The 23,137-nt window shown below is 38.7% G+C and overlaps 1 protein-coding gene across 1 annotated transcript; it reads right to left on the bottom strand.

The window, feature by feature from the left end:
• Positions 1-2,471: 2,471 nt before the first annotated feature.
• Positions 2,472-12,443, bottom strand: LOC134660948 (transmembrane channel-like protein). Its single transcript, XM_063516834.1, has 12 exons — positions 12,295-12,443; positions 11,170-11,274; positions 10,689-10,877; positions 10,046-10,176; positions 9,165-9,266; positions 8,400-8,591; positions 7,472-7,714; positions 6,998-7,187; positions 5,753-5,818; positions 4,198-4,794; positions 3,560-3,773; positions 2,472-3,065 (listed from the first exon to the last, which is right to left on the bottom strand). The coding sequence occupies exons 1-12, from the start codon at positions 12,418-12,420 to the stop codon at positions 2,494-2,496; spliced, it is 2,727 nt and encodes a 908-aa protein (XP_063372904.1). The 5' UTR covers positions 12,421-12,443; the 3' UTR covers positions 2,472-2,493.
• Between the last annotated feature and the right edge of the window lie 10,694 nt (positions 12,444-23,137).

Here is a 23,137-nt window from a genome sequence, read left to right as displayed (position 1 = left end):
GATGCGCGCGGGCACGCTCTTGCGTTGATAGGTACTGATTGTTTGTGGACTTTATTCGGTTGTGTTAAGGTTTAATATGGTAGGTTTATAGTGTTGCGTTTTAAGGATATTTTGTAGACTGTATTCAGTTGTGTTGAGGTTTATAGTAGGTTGACATTCTTGTGCGATTTTGTACAGTTTATTCAGTTGTAATAGGGGTTTAAATGATTGGTTTTATAGATGCGTACGAGCAGTGTTAAGCTGGAGGTAAAGAGAGATTGGAATTTTTGTGTATTGCCAATTTGCCATTCAAGCAAATTGCATTACAGTATAGGAAGCTTAGTATCGATAAATGGTAGGACTCCAGACTCTGAGTAAGCTAACTAATTCATTATAAACGCCATATTTTCATAGATTTTTGATACATATTACTTTTGTTTGAGAGCTAATACGATGCCACCGACAGACACACAGACAGATTTTTATTCATTTATCTAATTCTATTAGTGGGTATGGACTTTCACAGCTGTTTGTGTCTTTAAAAAGAAATAACTTCTTGTTATTAAAAGTCCAGAAGGTTCTTTTTATGCTGGTTTTAGTGGTTTTCTTAAAGCAAACGCCTCTTAAGCTGTTGTACTTACTTGGAATATAGGATCAGCGGCCCGGGACCGTTTTTTTGGTAAAATTTGGGAACAGGGACTACAAGGGTCGTCTCAAAACAGGTTTGTATCTTCCACACAGTTGACTGTCAATTTTAAATCTTAAGGCAAGGACTTAAGGTTCATCAGAGGCCAGTTTAAAAGTGCTTTTAGTACGGTATTTTATAGGTTTGCGAATAACGAATCTGAATGGATACTTACAGCGTGTTTACGATTTAAACTTTTATACTAACAATTCATCCACATACATTTAAGATTTAAGATGTTCATGGCAGCACCAAGCATCTGTGCAGTTGTGCACAACGCGATTTGCGCACCAATTTACTGTGAATTTACTGGCCCCAGATCGTGCCGTGCTTAAGAAGGCCCATCTTTACGAAGTAAGTACTTAATCACTACACCTTATAAAACAAAGCCCCCCCCCCCCCCCCCCCCGCCGCGCCTGTAGGTATGTATGTTCGCGATAAACTTGAAAACTACTGAAGGGATTTCCATGCGGTTTTCACCTATCAGTAGAGTGATTCTTGGGGAAGGTTAAGGTGTATTATTTGTTAAGGTTTTGTGTAACCCGTGCGAAGCCGGGGCGGGTCGCTAGTACCTATGAGCCTTCTCCTTGACATCCTGATGTGAAATGAAGTGAAGTTATCCTTTATTTGATTCATGAAAAATCTCTACTACAAATGTTTAAATGAGAAATAAATAAATTGGTGTTATTGCCACTTGCTTGCTGTCAAAATACTTTAGTGTCATTCATTAGGGAGTATTACTGCAATGTTTTGCCGCCAGAGTGCAGCACTATAGCGACTTAAGTATACCATAGAGTAACTTATACATGCTGTACCTTAAACTGTTTTTTGACAAGTTTTCACAGACAATCAAATATGACATTAGGCGGTTTGTTTACAAAGGGTCTACCGGGAAACGCGAAATCGAAACTCCGCTATCTGCCTCTTTATCGCTCGAATATGCAAGTGATAGAGAGGTTACTCGGTGGCATTACTCTCTGGTCTAATTTTTTTAGAATCAAACCTTTTTTCTATGAATAATACTGCATAATATGACAGCAGTCAAATACTTAATTTTATGTAAATATTTACAAACAACGCGAAGAATGTCAACTGCAAAAATACTTACGATTGTTATTATTTCATCGTATATTAATGTAAACAACCTCAGAACTGGTGACAAGACTAATCTGTCGATAAACGCTGACGAGAGACAAAATGGATGTGGTGTAACTGGTGTATCAATTAACGATAAATGCCACTCTAGGGCTCATTTAGACGGTGCGAGAATCGCATGCGAGTTTCATTACATTGCGCGCGAACTCATATACGATTTTAGTTACATTGCGGACCATTGAGGTGACATCAATTCAGCCGACCGATCAAATAACGCAATGTAATGAAACTCGCATGCGAGTTCTCGCAATAAGCTTGTTTCTTTCTGATTTGTTAGGAAACAAGTCCAATAACTATGTAGTGGCCAATAACTGTTCCAGTCACCCTATTAATTTAATACAATTTAAACAGCGATAGGTAAGCGACACTCTCTTTTGATTCTGCAAAAAACTAAAACAACCAATATTGCATTTATAGTATTAAGTATATTTTTTAGATTTGAAATGAAATAAAGATAGAAACTTAGCTTTTGTATTTATTTTCTTTAATTTAAACTATTTTTGGTAGATAATAATTTTCCCTATTATATTTGTAATGTAACGTGTTAAGGGGGATGCTACCAGTGTGCGGCGTGCGGCACAAGCATTTTTGTACTATGTTTGTTCCACTTCCACACGGTGCCGCACGCTGGTGGAATCCTGCCTTTATATGGCTTGAATATAACAACATTAATCTTAAAGTGAATATTGATATTTATGTCCATCCTCCGGTTTCTTCTTCTCAGTCTTCTCCTTTACACTATCGACGCTGCTCTGTCTTCTAAGCGACCTTAAATCCGGCTGTTTTTTACTTGACTCTCCACTTTTTTTGTTTTCCCGTTTCAAGTCTTCGTCACTTTCCGTTGTACTTATAGTTATAACAGGAATTATTGAGACTTCAGACTGTTTCCTTTCTAATGCATCTTTCGTCATATTTTCATTGACTTCATCGACTTTAGTGGTAACAAATCGTGATTTAGTTTCGTTGTTTCTTTTCTCAATGGCAGCTTTATCTGTGCGATCCTCTTTGTCAACTTTAACTTTGAGTTTATTTTCATCGCTCGCTTGCGTTTTGAATTCTACGATTTTCTTATCACTTTTTATTATAGTTATGTCTTTAGCTTTCAGTACATCTCTTGGTAGGGTTTCGTGGAAATCTGTGTCAGTTTCGTCATCGTTGTTGGGGGAGATGGATGGGTCGTTGTCGATTTCGAAGAGATCTGATTTCTTATCAACAGCTTGCCCGACGATCTTGGCAAAGAAATTACCTGTGTTAAAAAAGAGATCAATGATTATACTTTTTTCCACGAAATTTTATTAGTGTTCTTTCTTTAACACCTTTGTTATGGCGATTATATAATTAAACTCCCAATTACCAAATACTCGTATAACTAGTATTACTGAATCGCGATTAGAAAGGGATTGAGATAGCTGTCAATCCATATTGATTTTGACGTAAGTGTATGGAAATCTGTTATTTCTAATCCCTTTCTGATCGCGATTCAGTAATATGGAATGTCACGTATCAATTTTAATTGATCACGTGTGTCGCAGTACACACGTGATCTCGACGACGGCACACGTGACGTCTAGTAGTATAAGTCAAATAATATAAGTGTTCGATCTAACGCTAATTTATTTATTTACATATTTGTTTAATGCAAGCTTAATATTAAACAAAGACAGTATTTATTTATGCTGTTGCTCAATTCGACGAGAATTTTACGATTTATTTAAGTTCTAAGGCGAAGATCATCCATACCTTTCTTCTTCATCGGTTTAATCGGCGCTTTCCCATCGTCTTCAGTGACTGTCTTCCGGTCATCAGAGTCGATAGACTTGCCGAGCGGGAAGCCAGGCAGCGCTTTCTTCCATCTGGCGAACGGCGTGTTGTCCATCGCCGTCCCTTTTCGCCTGGTGTCGGCCAGTTGGAACATCTTCCGTCTCTCTTCTGTCCGCTCTCGGCGGAGTTGGATCTGAAATTGTTTTTTTATCACTGTTGACAGGTTGAGAACTTTTTAGTTAGGTACAATAAGATTCGATCTCGCTGTGGTATAATTGATGTAACTAAAAGTATAGTTGAAAATGTTTTGTTCCAGTGAACTGATCTGAAAATAATATAATAGACCCATTGTGCACAGGCCTTTATGTCATCCTACAACTATGATTATTTTTGGTTGACCCACAAACTTTTTCTCAAAATTGTAGATACCTAACACACGGTGAATTAACCTTCCATAAGTGTGTGGTGGTTAAAAATCTTGGGATCAAACCATTTTTGTACTGTATAGAGCAGAAAGAGTCGTTCTAGATAAAAATGAAAAATCATTTCAAAGGATGATCGGTCAGGATCCCGATCATACAAAGACAAGAGGCTAAATAATATTCTCAAATTCTTACCTTCAAGTCATTATTTGCTTCTCTCAGTGAATTTGTCAGCGATATCAAGTAATAAATAATAAGTATTAGTAAAACGAGCAAAGGAATTACTATGGCCGGTGATGCTATATATTTCACGGCAAAATTCAGCGAAGGGGGCAACAGTTTGGAGAGATTTTTTGTAACTATCTCATATATCCTCCCGTATTCAGAAAATGGACCACAATGCCATGACGGTCTGACCCAAACTATAGAATAGCCAACCGGCAGAACGCAAAGGAACAGCATAGTTAGCAACAGTCCTAAATAAAAGTTGTTGCTTTTGGAAACCCTGAAGACCACTTCATGGGGCACATTGCACGTCATCACCGCCCAGGAGCGTAAATACATCATGATCATAAGTTTGAAGACGTTTAATAAGACAAGGCCGGGCGAGAAGAACATGCCCATCCACACTTGGCCCTGGTTGTTGATTAAATGGAGAATGTTCTCGGCTATTTTGAAGTCCCCGTATTCAGGGAAGCTTTTCTCGAGATCCCAACACCAGCAGCGGTTCATATAGCGGACGAAGAGAGCGCGGAAGAAGTCCATGAAGAGGGTGCCGAGCAACAGGAACACCTGAAAAAACGGGTTTTGAGATGATAATTCTAAAGCCAGTACGCATAATTTAGTGCATTGAGACGCTATTTCCTACCTCTATAATTATATTGCTTCCCGCTCGCATAGTGGCTCGCATAGTGATGGTGGTGACCGCTGATCGCTCCTCTACACGATGGGCCAGCGCCGGCCACTCCAAGGGACGCAGCCATGCGGTAGAATGAGATAGCAATATCACTTGCTCCCTCTAACGCATAAATGCGTCCCTTGGAGTGGCCGGCGCTGGCCCATCGTGTAGAGGAGCCATAACATCGCAGGCAGGACAGCAATATACAGTGTGTGGCCTATAACGCGGGCGAATAATTAAAACGTAGATTCTACTCCTCAAACAATAAAACTTTTGTTCAACAACTTTTTGAAATTATGTAGTCTTAAAATTGTCCCTTTTTCAAACAAACTAAATAATATTTTCAATGTACTTTAAATTCCGTCTAATTGACATTGCCCGTCAGTCTTGTCACCGTACAGGCATAATCAATTTCGTAATACATTGCGTGTTCGATTAAATTTTAAAGTGTTTTAAAATACAAACCACAAGTTATTTTTAAAATTCGCTGAACAAACATTGTCTAGTTTGAGGAGTAGAATCTACGTTTTAATTTTTCGCCCGCGTTATAGACCACACACTGTATATGAGTAATTATGCGTGTGCGTAGAGATAAGAAATGGCGGATCAATGTCCAAAATTGTTCGTGGCGAGCGTTCTTACTTTATCTATGGTGTTCTTGCAACTTTAAATAATGAAATTATGTTAAGATAAATAAATACAATGTTGATGATGATGAATTCCAAGACTACAATGCAAGTACTGTATGTACGCAGATATTTAATATAAATTAAAAAATTTAATTACTGGATGACTTTCAATCTATATCATTTTCAAAATACTAACAATTAGTACATAAACACAAATGATTACCAAATCCATCATGGTAAGCTTCACCATCTCCTGACCAAGCATCGTCTCCCAGCACAGTTTCGTCAGCTTCGACCTCGTTTCCGTTGTCAAGTTGTACATCTTCAAGTTGTTTTTGAAATATACTATGTCTACTTCTGAAGAGTTCGACATATTTGCTCTTAGAGTTTCGTTTTTGAGATTTAAAGCCTTAATCGACACGCGTCTGGTTATATAACATTTTGCAGACGCAACTCTGCAGTCGGAAACTATTATCACTTGTGTGACGTTCGTTTCTCCGCAAATTGTTGTACAGTTGTACATATAAAAAGGACAGTACGACACTGCTTCTGTTGATTTACTGGGAGTCAATTCAGTGCTTGTTTTAGAGGTTGGTGTTGTTTCAATGGTAATTTGAACTGATTCTGTTGTTTTTGGAGTTGATTCTGTTGTTTCTGTGGTGATAACAGTTATCTTATCATTACTGGAATATGCAGGTGTAGCGGTCTCCGTTTCCTTGTCAGTAATATCAGTATTTTGGTTAAGAATGTTAGTGTTTATGTTAACAATGTCAGTATTAGTATAAATATTTGTAGAGTCAGATTCTGAATGTCTTGTAGACGCACTCATTTCTTTAGAGTCAGTTGTGCTTTCAACGATAGATGCAGTTGTCTCATATGATGACATGTTAACTGTGCTGTCTGTCACATTTGGTATTACTTCATCTTGTATTGTAGTGCTCACACCGTTTTTATCATACCCATCTAAAATATCCTTAAAAGTCCAATCTATGTCTGAATTTTCGAAATTAAAATGACTATCTGTTACGTCGGTAGCATGTGTAGTAGATATTTCATCAGTATTTTCTTGTATCATTTCAGTAGTTGATCGCATATTCATATTTTTTTCTGCGTTCTGCGTTCTTATAAATGATTCCGTTGTTGCATCGTCGTAAATATTATAATCATCGTCATCATCAACAATCTCTTCGCTATCATTTGAAGTTTTTGAAAGATACTCTATTTTATCCCATTGGCTCGTACTTGATGGTATATCAAAAATAAGGTTTTCAGTTCCTGTACTAGTTTCGCCTGTACTGTTATTTAAAGTATCATTATTATTTAAGTCGGCTTTTCGTTCTAGCGTTATATCTGGTTTCGTATGTGTCTTGTTATCTCTTCTAAGATTTTGCGCTATAGTTGATGCTACTGCCATCATAGCAGCTGCGCTAGGCATAACGCAAATGTCACATGACAGACAAGCTTGAACATCTGAGCAATTCATCTCTTCTGTTATAATAATCATCTTGTTTACATCAAAGGTACTATTAACAGCGGTTATGTTAGGGTTTATAGTTGTGTTTGGTTTCAAATACTCCAAGTCTTTGGACATGCCTTGGATGTTATAGAACAAACCAAATATAAGCGAGAACAAGTTGAGTAGATTTAAGAGCATAATCCTGTAACAAGTAGATATTGTTATGTTATGTTAACGAAATTGAGACCTCTTTTTGCATTTTCAATTAAGTTAAATACATTTTAATAAGTAGGAACATCTGTTCCAACTCATCTAAATAGGTACCAAGATATTCAATCGATATTGAGTTCAATAAGAAATAAGTCAAATTCATCTCCAGATTAAACTTTTTTAAGTAAAATTAAATTCGATAACATAACAAAAAAGTGAAACTCGCCTCCAGATTCCACTTATTTAAACATCACACCCACACATATCTGAACCTACCTAAACAATTGCCATCGGAGCTGCGTCCTAGGATGATACTTCTCCATGTAGCCGAGCAGCTCGAAGAACACAGGGAACACCAACGACACGAAGGTGACCACGATTGTGGTGGAGTTGTCATGCCACCAGCTCCCGGATTTCTTCGTGTCGCTGGAGACCACCTCGAGGACGGCGAAGACAGACAGCGCGAGGAGGATGAGGACGGCAAGGTTGACGAAGACGCGGCGGGCGATTATGCGCCAGCTGGAAATTAAAGATTTTTATAGTTTAACTAGCTTTTGCCCGCGACTTCGTCTGCGTGGAGTTAGTAATTTGGGCAGCTTATTTTTACCCAATCTGCTTTTTATCGATTTCCCATACAAATTTCCACCCCCCTTCTGACCCCCTTAAAGGGTGATTTCTGGGATAAAAACTACCCTATGTCCTTCTCCGGGACTCAAACTATCTCCATACCAAATTACAACTAAAACTGTCCAGCGATTTAAGCGTGAAGAGGTAACTGACAGACAGGCAGACAGACAGACACTCTTTCGCATTTATAATATTATAGTATGGATTTTTAAATTTCTTGCTTTGGGATGTGGGCCTTCTATCAAGTTTGGTATTTTTTGTGGTAACATCAATAGTATTTTGTTAGGATATGATAATGTAGTACATAAGACCGTCTGTTAAAAAGGTGTACAAAAGTAAGAAATGATAGTCATAGCATAGATTTCCGGAGGGAACATCGTGGTAGCCTCTTCTGACACAAGCCCTAAAAACTACATATTGTCACTTTGTGGGAAACGCCGGTGTGGGTAAACTCCTCAACCTCTTTCTCAACAGAAAGAGCTGGGATGGAAAAATTCCACATACCCCTCCAAAATGGATTTACCATGAATTTGTTGAAAATGAAATTGTTGGTTAACAATGGAGACTAAGACCTTACTTTCTAACATCCTTCTTCTTCTCAGCTTCCTCTAGAAGGGCCTCTTTAAACCCAAGAATGACGGAGGCCGTCCGGTTCTGAGCGGTCTCCGTGTTACCAATCATGAAGTCCCAACCGGTGAACAGTTTCCATGAGAATATGCACTCGTCTTCTTTCTCTGAGAGTTTGGACATTCTGGAGTTTTCGGCCATCCTGCAAACAGAGATAATTTTAAGTGAGTTTTGAACAGAGATACCTATGAGATATAGAGTTTTTTAAATAATACCCTGGCCGCTAGGCATCACTTTCCGTTGTTGCGCACGTTTCCATAATATATGTGAAGAGCAACTTCAAGCAATATGGACTTTCGTGCGCGACAACGCAAGTCATGCTGCAGCGTTGTGGTGTTGTATGGAGATTTATAAAAAGTGTTGTTATTTTAAATTGCTATAAGTATGAGTGCTGTTCTTACCCCGCTTTTATTATACTTATTTTAAATTTAATTAAAGATGACCGACACCGTTCTTATAAAAAAAATTGGTCAGTTTTGTTAAAATGTAATCGTAGTTTAGAAGCGTCACAATTCTGAAAATAAGCTTGTAAATTTCTTTTTACACATTTTGTATTTAGCTTCACCTTAATATGAACCTAAACTGTTGTTTCAAGTTTTGTAACAACACTTTACGCTCATTAGAAAGGTCTCGACAAGTACTTGATCGACATGCCAAGGAGAGAAAATGAAATCAGCAATAAATGTGTGGTGCAATTTTTTTATGGTATACTTACTTTCTTAATATGGCGACGAACGCATAAATGTACACCACCACGCCAGTCAGGAAGTATGCTAGAGGCATTCTGTATTGTGAACGTTCTATGCTGCTATAGTATCTGTGAATGGAATAGGGAATATTACGCGAAACTCTGCGTAAGGGGCGCCACTTCAACAATCCGTACAATCTAAAGGGGCCCACTGATTAACTGTCCGCCGGACGATATCGGCCTGTCAGTTAGAACAAATAGTTGACAGCTCCGAACAACTGACAGGCTGATATCGTCCGGCGGACTGGTAATCAGTGGGCCTCTTAAGGGTCTACCGCAAACGAGAGATTCGAAATTTTGTTATCTAACCTCTCTATCACTCTTGCATATTCGAGCTATAAAGAGGCAGATACTGAGTTTCGGTTTCCCGGTAGGCCCTTTGTAAACAAACCGCCTTGGTGTATCAATGTCATATTTTATTGTCTGTGAACATTGTCTGTGAACGGCAGAACATTGCAGTAATACCCCCTATTAATAGCCATTAATAATTTGAATATAAGAAGCTATAGTTACCGCTAGGAGAATTGAGCTGAATAAACACACCCAGCTACACAGAGTACTAATCACTAAAACGTGCCATCGCCCACGCTGTTAACTGTCCATCGGTGGACCTTATGTCCTTTGTAATAAGGTCCACTGACGGACAGTTCAGAGTGTTGCTGTTTGTATGTAAAAATGCGTCACAAAATTGATAATTATCTTTTCGGACACTTTATAGTTTAATCGATAGTCCTCGTGATACTGAGTAGTAATAACCCAAAATTAAAAAAAAACGAATAAAGGTAAATGGCAGGTACTCTTTAAAGTGAAAATGCCCATATTTGCTTGATAAATTTGTCGAAACTTACCCGTAAAAGATTGGCGACACCCTCAAAAACCCTTCGAACTCCCATAGAGTGAGCAGATTAGTTGCGTTCTTCTTCTCTTCATCTGTTATCCTTTTCCTTTCGCCATCTTCGTTTTTGTTGGCAGTTAGATACTGGAATTAATTAAAAAAATTATTACCACTGGAAAATATTCTAGGATTCTAGGAGACCATCAAATGTGAACCATCAACAGTTCACATTTGATGGTCTCCTAGAATGTCTCCTATACAAAAGAACTTTACCGGAATCATGTGAGCAGGTTCCATCAAAGAGCCAATAGTTATGGTGTTAAATTACTTAACAGACCTCTGCAACTATAACGATGACTAAGATGCGAATGAGGGGGTTTGGAGTTGGTGCAGGTTGGAGTTTGGGTGTGTGAGGAAATCTCTGCGACCAGGTTTTCTTAATCAATTTCAGCAAGTAAGCAGGGTCAGGCAAAGAAAGAAAGGAAGAAAAAGTAAGAAAAACAAACAAATTATAAAAGGAAGAAAGGAAGGAAGGGAGTAAGCAAGGAAGAAAGGAAGGTACAGAGAAAGGAAGGAATGAAGAAGGAAGGTAGGACAGACTTAAGGAAGAAAGAAAGGCAAACAAGAAAGAATAATAATAAGAATGTTAAATGCACCTCAGGAACTATTACGAAGACCAGCAAGATGAAGCCGATGACCAGATTGACCCAGAACAGCCAGCGCAGGAAGGTGAAGTAAGAAGCGACCACGGAGCCGAAGTGGGACTCTATCTCCTTGATGCGGAGCTCCCAGGGGATCAGGAGGTTGGACGTGTTGGCGGCTTCGCGCTTTAGCTGGTGCCATTTCTGAAAAAGATAAAAGCAAAAAAAAAGGTTGTCTGTAAAGGTTTACGGACGATAATGCGTGACGAAGTCACAAGAAAATATTGATGATAAATCGCATACTTTTATACGTTACCATGGAGATCTGTCCACAACGTTACCATGCAGATCTGTCCACAACGTGATACTTTTTCGTGCATGCTAATACCGGTGTTCATCGATTTATGAGATGTTATCACGTCAAAAAATTTAAATAAGTAATGATCCTTTTTTAACCGCCGACGCAAAAAGAGGGGTGTTATGCGTTTGATCTTACCGCAGCCAGTAGAATGTTGAACCTCGCGTATATGTCTCGAGTGCTTTTCGACTGCGCCAGGCGTTCCTGCAGCTGCCCTTCGTGACATTTGATGTAGCGTTTTGCCTGCGAACAAAACATTTTTATGTGTTAATATAGAAACAATATGCTAGGTCACCCATGTTTCTATATATTTTTATTCTGTATGAGAGTTTTTATTTTATTGTATGTTAAATGATTAAGTATTCTTATGTTTTCGTTGTGAATAAATTAGCAAAAACAAAACTAAAAAATTTGAAATATTATATTTATGGTTAATGATAATAATGATCGACACCGAAAATCCTCTTTGTTTGAAACAGATAAACAAAAGAAAATTAATCATGGTCATTTTCAAGACATATAATTATATTTTATCACTAAAACTAGTTATTTGTAAATATTTCAGTGACAATATTACAGTTTAGTATTTAGTACAAATCATAAGTGATTGTAACTGTAAATCGTGAGTTTTAAATTTACAACTCTTTGATGATAAATCTAAGGCAAAAAATATGTCTTTTGGTTCTATTATTTTGTGGGGCCTTCTATCACAGAAGGGTCCTAATGCTTCAAGTGCAATAAGATCTTTCCATCTGAAATGTCAACGGGAATTCTGATTAAAAGGTCCTAATCGCACATTGATAATAACGATCAGATCGGGGAAATCCTGAAGAAAGGTCAGGTCAAGAGTACCCTCAACCGGCGAGCGTGTATGAGGAATGTTATGAAAGTAACGGAAGCGAAAGAGGTATGTCAGGATCGTAGCAAGTGGAAATCCGTGGTCTCTGCCTACCCCTCCGGGCGTGATTATCCCTCACCATGGGGATTTAAATCCAGGGCTCGATTCTACTCGCTAAACTGAGCTACTTTTATTATGGCACCAACCCCGAAATCCCGAAATAAATTTTTACTGTTTCATTCATACATTTTGGCTATGAAAAGCCAAAAATTTTCCCCCGATTTTAGGGTTAGTCCCATAGTCAAAGTAGCTCAGTTTAGCGAGTAAAATCAAGCCCTGGATTTAAAGCCCCATGAGCAGAGACACCATGTATGTATATGTATGTAATCATAAGGTCCCCTCGGAAAGCCACAAATAATCAATACCAAATGAACGAGCTTCAGTTTCCTCCGCAGGTCCAGCGGCTGCTGTTTCACGGAGCTGAGGACCTCCTTGTGCATGCGAATGTTTTTGAAGATCTCCTCCTGGGTCACCGCGCCCTGGTCGTCCATTGAGATCGCCGTTCTGCATGGATAAAGATAAATAATTATGTAAAGATATTTTCACCACACCAACTGGTAAAGGCTCGCTTGATTGTTCAAAAATCGATAGCAAAGTTGCATTTTATGCAAATTTTGAGTTGTTTTCCCATGTTTGCTGGTTGATTTGACTTTTAAATGATGATTTTGAATGATTAATATTTAATAACATTCATCTGGATTTGATTTGGTTTATTTTTGTATGATATCTTACAGTTAATATTTTCTATCCTATAATTTTTTTGTGTTTCACTCGGGGCCAAATTTTGTTTAACCCTCGTGCTTTGAAACCCTCGCAACGCTCAAGATTCCATTGCCCCCTTGTAAAACAAATAGGTAGTCTATTTTCTGCACGCCCAACTTGAGCGTCCACTCAAGCCTTACACAGGACAATAATGAAAATCACTTACTGTTACTCATCAAAGTTATAGTATAGTTCTTGTACCTACACAGTTAACACAATAAATATTTCTGATTTCTTACTCTCCAGAGCTGATGGTAAACACGGAACTCCTCCGTCGCGACCAACTCTCGTCCGGCAGAAACGGTGAGGACGTGCGGCGACGTCCTTTCCGCGATCGTCGGACGCTGCATCGTCGTTGGCGAAGAACTGCACTGATGCTGGAGTAGTCCTCGTCTTCGGAGCCCTCTGTGGAGAAGGTATGTTGCTGTTAGTGTAAGGCCTGAGTGGACGCTCGAGTTGGGCGTGCGGCGGGGCGGGGCGTGCGGCGTGCATGTTAAACAAATGCAAACGTATAGGAGCGGCCTTAGTGCACGCTGCTCACATCACGCGTGAGCCCGATGCCACGCTGCACGCCTTGCCGAACGCCCCGCTTCGAGCGTCCACTCAGGCCTTACACTTATAGACAACGCATATGAGTGGATCGTTTAAGCAACAGTTTAAGTTTTAAAGTTCTATCTAAGGGCCGCTACAGACGGAATGAAACCCGACTGCCACTTGTATACGCATTCGAGTTGTAGTCCATCTGTATTGGCTCTAAGCCGTACAATTCAAATTAAGTACTTAAAATAACGATTGAAAAGATTTTGGTAACTACCGTAAAGGGCTCCGAATAATCAAGAAAAATCTAGAACACAAACCATTGAGTTAATTCGCTTAGCAATAGAATGAAATAATTAGCTATGCAGAAATCGGGTCAACTGACACATTCGCATTGGCAGACAAATCGAATGCGGGAAAATAATTGCGCGTGAACACGCCATGGGAGGCGCGAATGGAAGCCATTATCCTCTAGCCGGCCAGAGACCAATAAAAAGGTCTCCTGTTCCATTCTAATTTGAACTTTGTGTTGACAAAATAAAATTTCATTCTGCTTGGCAAGGTTTGACGTATGGGCGGCTAGAGGTTATAAGACGTATTGGCTGATTCCGCTTTAATTTTACTTCACTGACAAATAATCACTACATAGTATAAAACAAAGTCGCTTCCCGCTGTCTGTCCCTATGTATGCTTAGACCTTTAAAACTACGCAACGGATTTTGATGCGGTTCTATTAATGGATAGAGTGATTCAAGAAGAAGGTTTATGTATAATTTGTTAACCCGTGCGAAGCCGGGGCGGGTCGCTAGTAGAGGATAATATATTATATTAGATGCAAATTAACAGACATAACTCAAGGATTGTAACATGTATGGTTGACTATATAGAGTCAAACCAAGAAACGCCAGAAGTGTTCCACTTCCACCATAAACGTGAACATTCTATTTTATTGAGCTTTATTTTAATGGGATAGTACAGATGTAGTGCATAATTTATTGTTTTCCATCGTATTTTCTCGGAAACATTCGTATATTTGTCATGCTACTTCAGTCAAGTCAACCTCAGTACTTTTTGTACCGAGACTGACTGAAATAGCACGTTCGTACGTTTCCGTGAAATTACGATAGAAAATACTACATGATGGTACTACAACTGTACACCGGTTGGAGGAAGGGGGCAAAATACTGGAGCCAATGGAAAAGCACTATAGAGACCAAGACCCACAAAGGGTGGCAGCTCCACCAGAATCCAGAATATTAACACAAGTACCATCGCCCACACTGTTAACTACATCGGTGGACCTTATGCCTTTTGTAATAAGGTACAGGTTAGGGCTCATTTAGACGATGCGAGAACTAGCATGCGAGTTTCATTACATTGCGTCATTTGATCGGTCGGCTGAATTGATGTAACCTCAATGGTCCGCAATGTAACTAAAATCGTATACGAGTTCGCGCGCCGTCTAAATGAGCCCTTAGGAGTGCTGCTGTTTGTATTAGGTACCTCCAGCAGTGAACTTCACTTCGGCAACGGGTGTTGCCTCTGGCAGGTGGAACAGGTTGACCCCTGAAGTCATGCTGGGGTCCCAGGTCACGGAGAGGCGGTCCACTGAAGGTTGGGGTGAGGATGGGACGCGTTCGTATGAACCCTGCAATGTGGGAACAATAATGCAAGTCAATTTTATTTTTATCATTGAAATCACCTATGGGAGTGAACAGGAGGAGTAATTACTAATAGGTTACATGACAAATTTTCATTTATTTTACATCAATCAATCAGGTTTGTTTTTAGGATCAAATGTCTCTATGGGACCCATTGCATTAAACCAATACAAAAGTCAGAAATGATAGTCAAAGTCCGACAGTCGTACTTCACTCGCGAAACGCCCCGAACAAATTGATATGTGAACGTGACGTCAAGGTCACTAAGAGCGCATCTTGAAGTATGAACAAAACAAGAAAATTGCGTTTTTGTCAGTGAAATATTGCGTTTATGTATATGTCGCAGGGAAATGATCAAAACAGAGATTTGAACAAATCTATAAGGGATATGATCAATTCACGCAGGATGTTAAAATGGCGAATCCATATCATCATTTCCCTAGAAAAATTCAGTCATTTGACCAAATCACTGTCTCTGTTTAGTGCAAAAGACAAAATCGGCCAATAAACGCGAAACGCTTATTTCATATCACTAGATTTGTTTAGGAATTTGACAAAATCCCTAACCACGACAGTAAGTTGACGAAACGAACTTAAAAAGTCAACTAGTTTTATCATTTCGCTAAACAAGTTTAGTTAAATGATAAAGTCTCAACTGTAGAGAGTAAACTGTTGTATTTTGTACTTGCTTTCGTCATTTCACTAAACCGTTCAGAGATTTAATCAAATCACCATAATTATACTATACTGATATTGATTTAATTTCATTTCTTTTTAATTTCAATTAATTTATTTATATTTTGCTACAAAATGACATTGTATAGTTTATAGAGCATAATACTAACAATATTTTATAAGGCATAGTCGTAAGTACTAACAAAAAAAAATGATCCCTGATGGTCCTTAAATAAATGAATTTATTTATTATTTATTTATACCATCTTCCAGTTGAGACTTTATCATTTCACTAAACCTGTTTGGCGAAATGATAAAACTAGTTGACTTTTTGAGTTCGTTTCGTCAACTTACTGTCGTGGTTAGGGATTTTGTTAAATTCCTAAACAAATCTAGTGAAATGAAAAAGCGTTTCGCGTTTATTGGCCGATTTTGTCTTTTCACTAAACAGAGACAGTGATTTGGTCAAATGACTGAATTTTTCTAGGGAAATGATGATATGGATTCGCCATTTTAACATCCTGCGTGATTTGATCATATCCCTTAGAGATTTGTTCAAATCTCTGTTTTGATCATTTCCCTGCGACATATATAGTTGCTATACAATCTTTTTTTGGGTAAAATGTGGGGAATCGAATGGTAGGTACCTATCCTTACTTATTTCGATTTTAGAAGTAATATATAAAAAAAATTTAATCACTCAGTTGCTGTATTTTTGCATTATTTCCATATTTTTTTTTAATTTCCACAATATTGTGATAAATTGCTCATGTCATTTGCTATCAATTTTACTAGATTTTATTATAAAATTCAACATGTGTCATCAGCCCTATTTTTACGCAGAGAAAGTCACGGACATATTTGTGCATAGGTGTGTTTCGAAAAGTTTGCAAAAAGTTGGAAATGTACTCGGAAATTATAGGAAACTTTCACATGAAACAAAGGAAACATTCGTTTTGGAAATGGAAAATGTTGATTCCTAAAGATGTAATGATGAGAAGTTTTTGTTTTTTTTTAAGTGGTAATATTGCATTATTGGATTTATTGGAAACTCCCCGACAGCACATTCATCAGTACGTTCAAGGAATTTAATTTCAGTACCATTTCGTACCTTGTCACAGTGACAATAGTATGAGGCCGTAGCGACTTTCATATTCATTGTCACTGTGACAAGGTACGAAATTACTTGGTCAAGCAAATCTTGTCAGTAGAAAAAGGCGGCAAATTTGAAAAATCGCGGGCTAGCAACCCTACGCTTGAATTGTTCGAAAATCGCGTGTCATTTATGGGTGGATCAACTATTTCTTGTTGTTATTCTGTCCGGTCAGCCAAGAGACAATAGTAGCATAGTTTGTTATAAGACATTGTACACCACCTTCTTCTGACACGCTTGGTAGACGACCCTCAATGGAAAGGGTTTACAAATATCACAAAAAAAGCGTGTTTGGTAAATTTAAATGCCTAAAAATCAGGTTTTAAGAGTGACCCAGGAGAACGTAACCATGGCAACGAGTGACAAGAAAAAGTTGATTCACCCTTATATCTTATCTGTGGAAGTGTTTTGGTTACATTTCATCGTTGTTCTGTGTACATTGCTGCATTTTGATCGTTTCCTAGGGATACCATTCATACCATATACCTACTTTAGTTTGCTTTACATTGCTACTGACATATACAGCTTGACAGACTATAGTACTGATATTAAATTATTCGACTAGCTAAATAAGGTGCGTGTGAACGAAGCATATTCATTAAATGTAGTTTAATTACAGTTCCATTTGCCAATTGCTTGCCACTGTAATCATTTTCACTTAAGCGATTATAAGGATTCTAATCACTTTTAGTGATACCTATTTTACTTAGCGAATGTGTTTCATACATTATGGTAACGTGATACTGAGTTTTTAGGGTTCCGTAGCCAAAGGGTAAAAACTGACCCTATTACTAAGACTTCACGGTCCGTCTGTCTGTCTGTCTGTCCGTCTGTCCGCCTGTCCGTCTGTCCGTCTGTCCGTCTGTCTGTCTGTCCGTCTGACCGTCTGTCCGTCTGTCCGTCTATCCGTCTGTCCGTCTGTCCGTCTGTCCGTCTGTCTGTCACCAGGCTGTATCTCATTGAACCTAAGTGATAGATCTAGGCAGTTGAAATTTTTACAGATGATGTAATTTTGTTGCCGCTATAACAATTTAAATAGGTAGGTACTAAAAAAAGAATAAAATAAATAAAACAAACGGTACGGAACCCTTCGTGCGCGAGTCCGACTCGCACTTGGCCGGTTTTTATTGTTGCACTAGTTTCTGCCTGCGATTTTATCTACGTGATATGATGATGATACTTGATAAAAACTATCCTTTGTCCTTCCTCCTCAAAGGACCTCAAACCATCTCTACAGGCACCAAATTTCATCTAAATCGGTTTAGCTCTTTAAGAGGTGACAGACAGGCAGACATATAGAGAGTTACTTTCTGTCGTTCCCAATATTACACTTGGACAACACTAATATGTATCAGGTGAAGTACTTCGAGACTATTATAATGCAACATATATGTATGTAATACATACGATGTGGTTGTACTTAATAAATAAAATAAAATATGTACTTAGCCATGTACATACTGAACATCTTTTACTATGGAACCAGTGATGGAACCCGACATCGCGAAAACCATCTGCTTTTCCATAGAAAACAATGACATTTGGATTCGCTGAAATGTATGACACAGCATTTTTTTTAATTTTTAGTTTTGCCTGCATAGTAAAAGTTTTTCAGTACTTATAACCTATAAGTACATAATCACCCCTCAGAGAATGGTCAGATATAACATCAGTCTGTAGTAGCTTTATCCTTAGGGGGGCCACTGATTATCATGTCCGCCGGACGATATCACCCTGTCAGTTGTTCGGAACTGTCAACTTTTTGTTCTAACTGACAGGCTGATGTCGTCCGGCGGACTGGTAATCAGTGGGCCCCTTTAAATAACACTGTGTCAGTTAAAAATATTGAGTTTATAAAGTATCGAGTTAACTCGAGCCCTTTATCGAATCTTTTTCAAAAGTGTGTATGATAATTGCAATGAACAACTCTGACCGAATATAGTCAAGTATTTTTTTTTTGAGAATCATATTTTTTACTTTATAACACAACCGAGGTTTTTCACGAGGTTCACCATTTTTGACCACCAAACACCGTTAGTACAACTTTTGGGATCTAATGTAATGTATAGGTACTTACGAGTAGGATACCTAATAAGTAATAAACAGATCGAAAAAAAAACTTTTGAAGGCAATCTGTCAAATATATAAATACAATTCCAAATCAAATAGAAAGTTATCCTGCTCATCCAAAAATGCACTTTTACGTCCTTAAAACACTCCAACAATCTGAAACTGTCCGCCCGGTGGGCTGCAGGGGCGACCAAAGACTGAGGACCGACGCACATTGACACATAAATTAGACTATTTACTGCCGTGATCACGATTAGACGGTTGTTAATGAGGAAATGGAGCGCTTTGCGGCCGCTGAAAAAACACGCGAGGTCTTTCTTTAATTGTTGTTCAATTCAGTATTCTAATTTGCTTAAAACTTAAAGTTTTCGCAAACTTAAGAGTTTGTTTTTTGCTAGGTACCTATTTGAAAGTAATATACTATAAGTTTAAATTGATTCTGATTTTACGATGGATGATGGATTGTACTTTTAAATTTTGCATACCACATCGGTGGCAAACAAGGCTACAGCCCGACGTATGGCAAATAGTTACACACATTATCATAAAACCTCTATGATGCGATCAAAAACCTTGATAAGCTCGATATAGTATTTAAAAATGAGATAATGATATTCATATTCAGAAACATGTCTCAAAAACATTTGACTTGATCTCATGTTTAGTAAGTAGTAGTGATGACGTTTGTTCGAAATGGCATGTCAATTGTAAACAAAGTGATCAAAAGCTTATTTAATAGTGGGCGTGACATGCGGTTCCTGAATTTATATAATTGCGAGCTTATAAAATGTGTGTAGGTAGATAAAGCAGTGTTTATAACTGTACATAATTAGGCATTAAAATGCGAGGGTGGTTTTATGAAACGTGCTGAAAGCGAGTCACCTTTCATTATGTAGCAGTCACATAAACTGCTATTATAGGACTGTTCTATTATGTGTTTACGTGTACGCCGCCCCTTATCGGAAATGAATACAGAGCGTCGCCATTCGAGGCGTGGTGAGAAATAATGTCCAATTGTGTACACTCGCGCAAGGAACGGAAAACAGACGTCATTGCACTAGTGAGAAAAACTAGCGTTTTCTTACGTGTTTTCAAAATGATGGAATAGGTCAAACAGTCAAAGAATTTAATTTCAGTGCCATTTTGTATTTTGTCACAGTGACAATAAATATGAAAGTCGCTAGGGACCTCCTACTATTGTCACTGTGACAAGGTACGAAATGGTACTGAAATAAATTCCTTGACTGTACCATTTATTAAAAAAATATTTGTAGTCTTTTTTTATTTATGTCAAACTAGAATAACTATAGCCTAATAAGACCCAGGGCAAATTTGGAACTTTCTTTTATTTCTATCTGAGTTTAAAACTCGAATTTAATTTGTACTTGTACAAGTACAAGGGGACTTGAAGTCTGACTAGAACTCAAAAATGATCCCATGAGTACCTAGGTATTTTTCCGCCAGCGATTCCACAGACATAAAATTTTCGCGCTCGCGCTTCTATTTCTATGGGCGATTCAAATATACAGCGCGCAGCTTGACAACGTCAAATATTGTAATGCAGCGTAAAATGTTTGACATTATAAAATTTTATTTAAGCCAGTCAACTTTTTTAATGACCAATCACAACTTTTTTAGTAGCGGTAAATGGTGTAGGTTATATTCCAAGCTGCGGGCGAAGCCAATCACAACTTTTTTAGTAGCGGTAAATGGTGTAGGTTATATTCCAAGCTGCGGGCGAAGTATACCTATACTTATGGAGAAGTGATAAAATAAATTGATAAAGTTCAGTAATATTATGTGTCAGATAAGTGTCCTTTTTTCGAAGCCAAAAACGTACTGAGAGCTTCGTCTGTATATATTCCGTCGCTGCGTTCAACAGTTCTGACTGAAAATCATTTTTATTACTTATATCTGTAAAACTTTCGAGCTCGCCTGTCACAGATGATAAAATTCTCTTTATCACGCTAACTCCCTGTGGCTACTGAAATGAATTCGCTTTGTGCGTGGTGAGGGAACTAAAAGTTACAATCGTGCTCGACGTAGAAAATTTTTTTTTATTGAATAAGCCCTGTCAACTTTAAATAGCCACCGGGTAGGCGCCGCTGCGCGCACATAGCCAATACTGATTTCTCCTCTATTTAAAGTTTTGTCAATCTTTAGTCAATCTGCCGCCGTTAGAAGCGGCAATTCCATGTGCTCATAGCCTTTAAGGCAGCGCCTGACAGCCATATTCGAACTTTAAAATACGTCAAATATTATATATCGAAACGATATGGATTGGATATGTCAGTGTCAAACAAGTGTCAAAATCAAAAGTGACGTTTTTGTTTCAAGAAACACTGACACTGTTGCGTCTAGTGCCTAGTTCGTAGTATTTAGATGAATCCAGGAGATCTAGACTGCTGAATAAAACGATAGCGGACTGTAAACACTAACTACTGGCCGCTCGGAGGAAGAAACTTAGCAAAACAGGTTGTCCATACTTGTCTCAAATGTGTTCGATTGAAAGGTGAAACAGTGCAACCAATAATGGGTAACTTGCCGAAAGAAAGGTTGCACCTTGAATATCCGTTCCTTGAAACAGGCACCGATTACGCCGGTCCAATTCTTATAGCTGACCGCAAAGGTAGAGGGTGTAGGCTCGTAAAGGCCTATATTTGCATATTTGTGTGTTTAGCATCCAAGGCACTTCATTTGGAGCTTGTTTCGGATTTGACCAAGGAAGCTTTTATGGCAGCTCTTAACCGATTTATTGGTCGTCGTGGCAAGCCAAGGGTAATCTTCTCAGATAATGGCACGACCTTTGTTGGTACCTTCAATGAGCTCTCAAATCTCTTAAAACAAGACTTTGCGGCAGATATGGCCGACGCGCAAATCAATTTCTCCTTCATCCCAGCATACACACCTCACTTTGGAGGAATCTGGGAGTCTGCCGTGAAGTCCGTAAAGTACCACCTGCGACGAACCCTAGGTCTTACACATCTCACCTATGAATTATTGGCTACGTGCTTAGTAAAGATCGAAGCGATTTTAAACTCACGTCCTCTTACGCCACTTTCTAATGATCCATCTGATCTATCCTTTTTAAGTCCATCTCACTTCTTAATTGGAAGGCCTCTCACGTCTTTGCCTTACCCTCAGCTCACCAACCTAAAGATTACCTCACTTCAAAGGTACCAGCGCATCGAGTTCCTTAAACAGCACTTCTGGAACAGGTTCTCCACTGAGTATATTTCTGGCCTGCAACAGAGAACCAAATGGCAGAGCTCAAGGGGCAAACTCGACGTCGGAACCATGGTAGTAATCAAGGACAAGAATCTACCGCCGCTTATGTGGCTGCTCGGCCGCATCGTCCAAGTACTGCCTGGCAGAGATGGCATCGCAAGAGTAGCCGACATAAAGACGAAAAAGGGAGTCATTCGTCGGGCCTTCAACACAATTTGTCCTCTACCCATCCAAGATCTTGAAGACCCAAGCTCTTCAATGCCGGGAGTATATGTTGGTAACAATACCGCCGCCGCATCAAACTGACTCCACAGCAACAGCGATGACGTCACGTCACCGGACCGGTTAGCCGGCGACAGGCCCGGGGACCGGTCCGCGGGGGGACGGGCAGAATCGAAATAACGGCTCGCGGAACGCACACATATCGCGTCGCGTCCAAATTAATTATAAATAATAAAAAAATCGTTGTAACTACCAGTCATTAAAAATAGTGTTTACAGTCCGCTATCGTTTTATTCAGCAGTCTAGATCTCCTGGATTCATCTAAATACTACGAACTAGGCACTAGACGCAACAGACACTAACATATCCGATCCATATCGTTTCGAGATCTAGTATTTGACGTATCTTAAAGTTCGAATATGGCTGACAGTCATGCACATAGCCAGTCGGACTCCACCTCTGTCGTGTCGGCGGGCGGTAATTTCTGCCAATGAATGCCAATCGACGCCATTATTAACTGTCCTCGTTAGGGCTGCCACCATAATTACTTATTGAAATTATAATAGGGTATATGACCACTAGTCAAATCAGTTTCTGTTTTCGAAATGTCAAAACGATTTTTCTACTATGGAATTTATATGAAACACTTAGCATGTGACGTCACAATCAAACTAGGTACTTACATACTTTATAGTTTAAAATAGAAATAGTGTCTAAAAATAACTGCTGTCTAACGTTATTCTATTAATTTTCTGGTGCTTTATTTCATGCCTGGTGTAAAATAATTTATTTTAAATACAGTAAAATACCCTATAGTCCTGGCCAGATTCCCGAGATTGAATTTGAATTATTGATTCATAAGAATTGTTAGAACAATTTCTTATGACCAACCACAATTGT

Source organism: Cydia amplana, chromosome Z, assembly GCF_948474715.1.
Source record: "Cydia amplana chromosome Z, ilCydAmpl1.1, whole genome shotgun sequence".
NCBI lineage: Eukaryota > Metazoa > Arthropoda > Insecta > Lepidoptera > Tortricidae > Cydia > Cydia amplana.
The sequence above is the reverse complement of the archived record's forward strand: the minus strand, read 5'-3'. Positions and strand labels throughout refer to the sequence as shown.

Coding starts and splice junctions, on each gene's coding strand:
- LOC134660948 (XM_063516834.1), bottom strand. CDS start 12,420: ATGGACGACCAGGGCGCGGTGACCCAGGAGGAGATCTTCAAAAACATT. Junction 9,267..10,045: donor GTGTCGCCAATCTTTTACGG/GTAAGTTTCGAC, acceptor TTCCATTCACAG/ATACTATAGCAGCATAGAAC. Junction 4,795..5,752: donor AGCTTACCATGATGGATTTG/GTAATCATTTGT, acceptor CCGTTTTTTCAG/GTGTTCCTGTTGCTCGGCAC.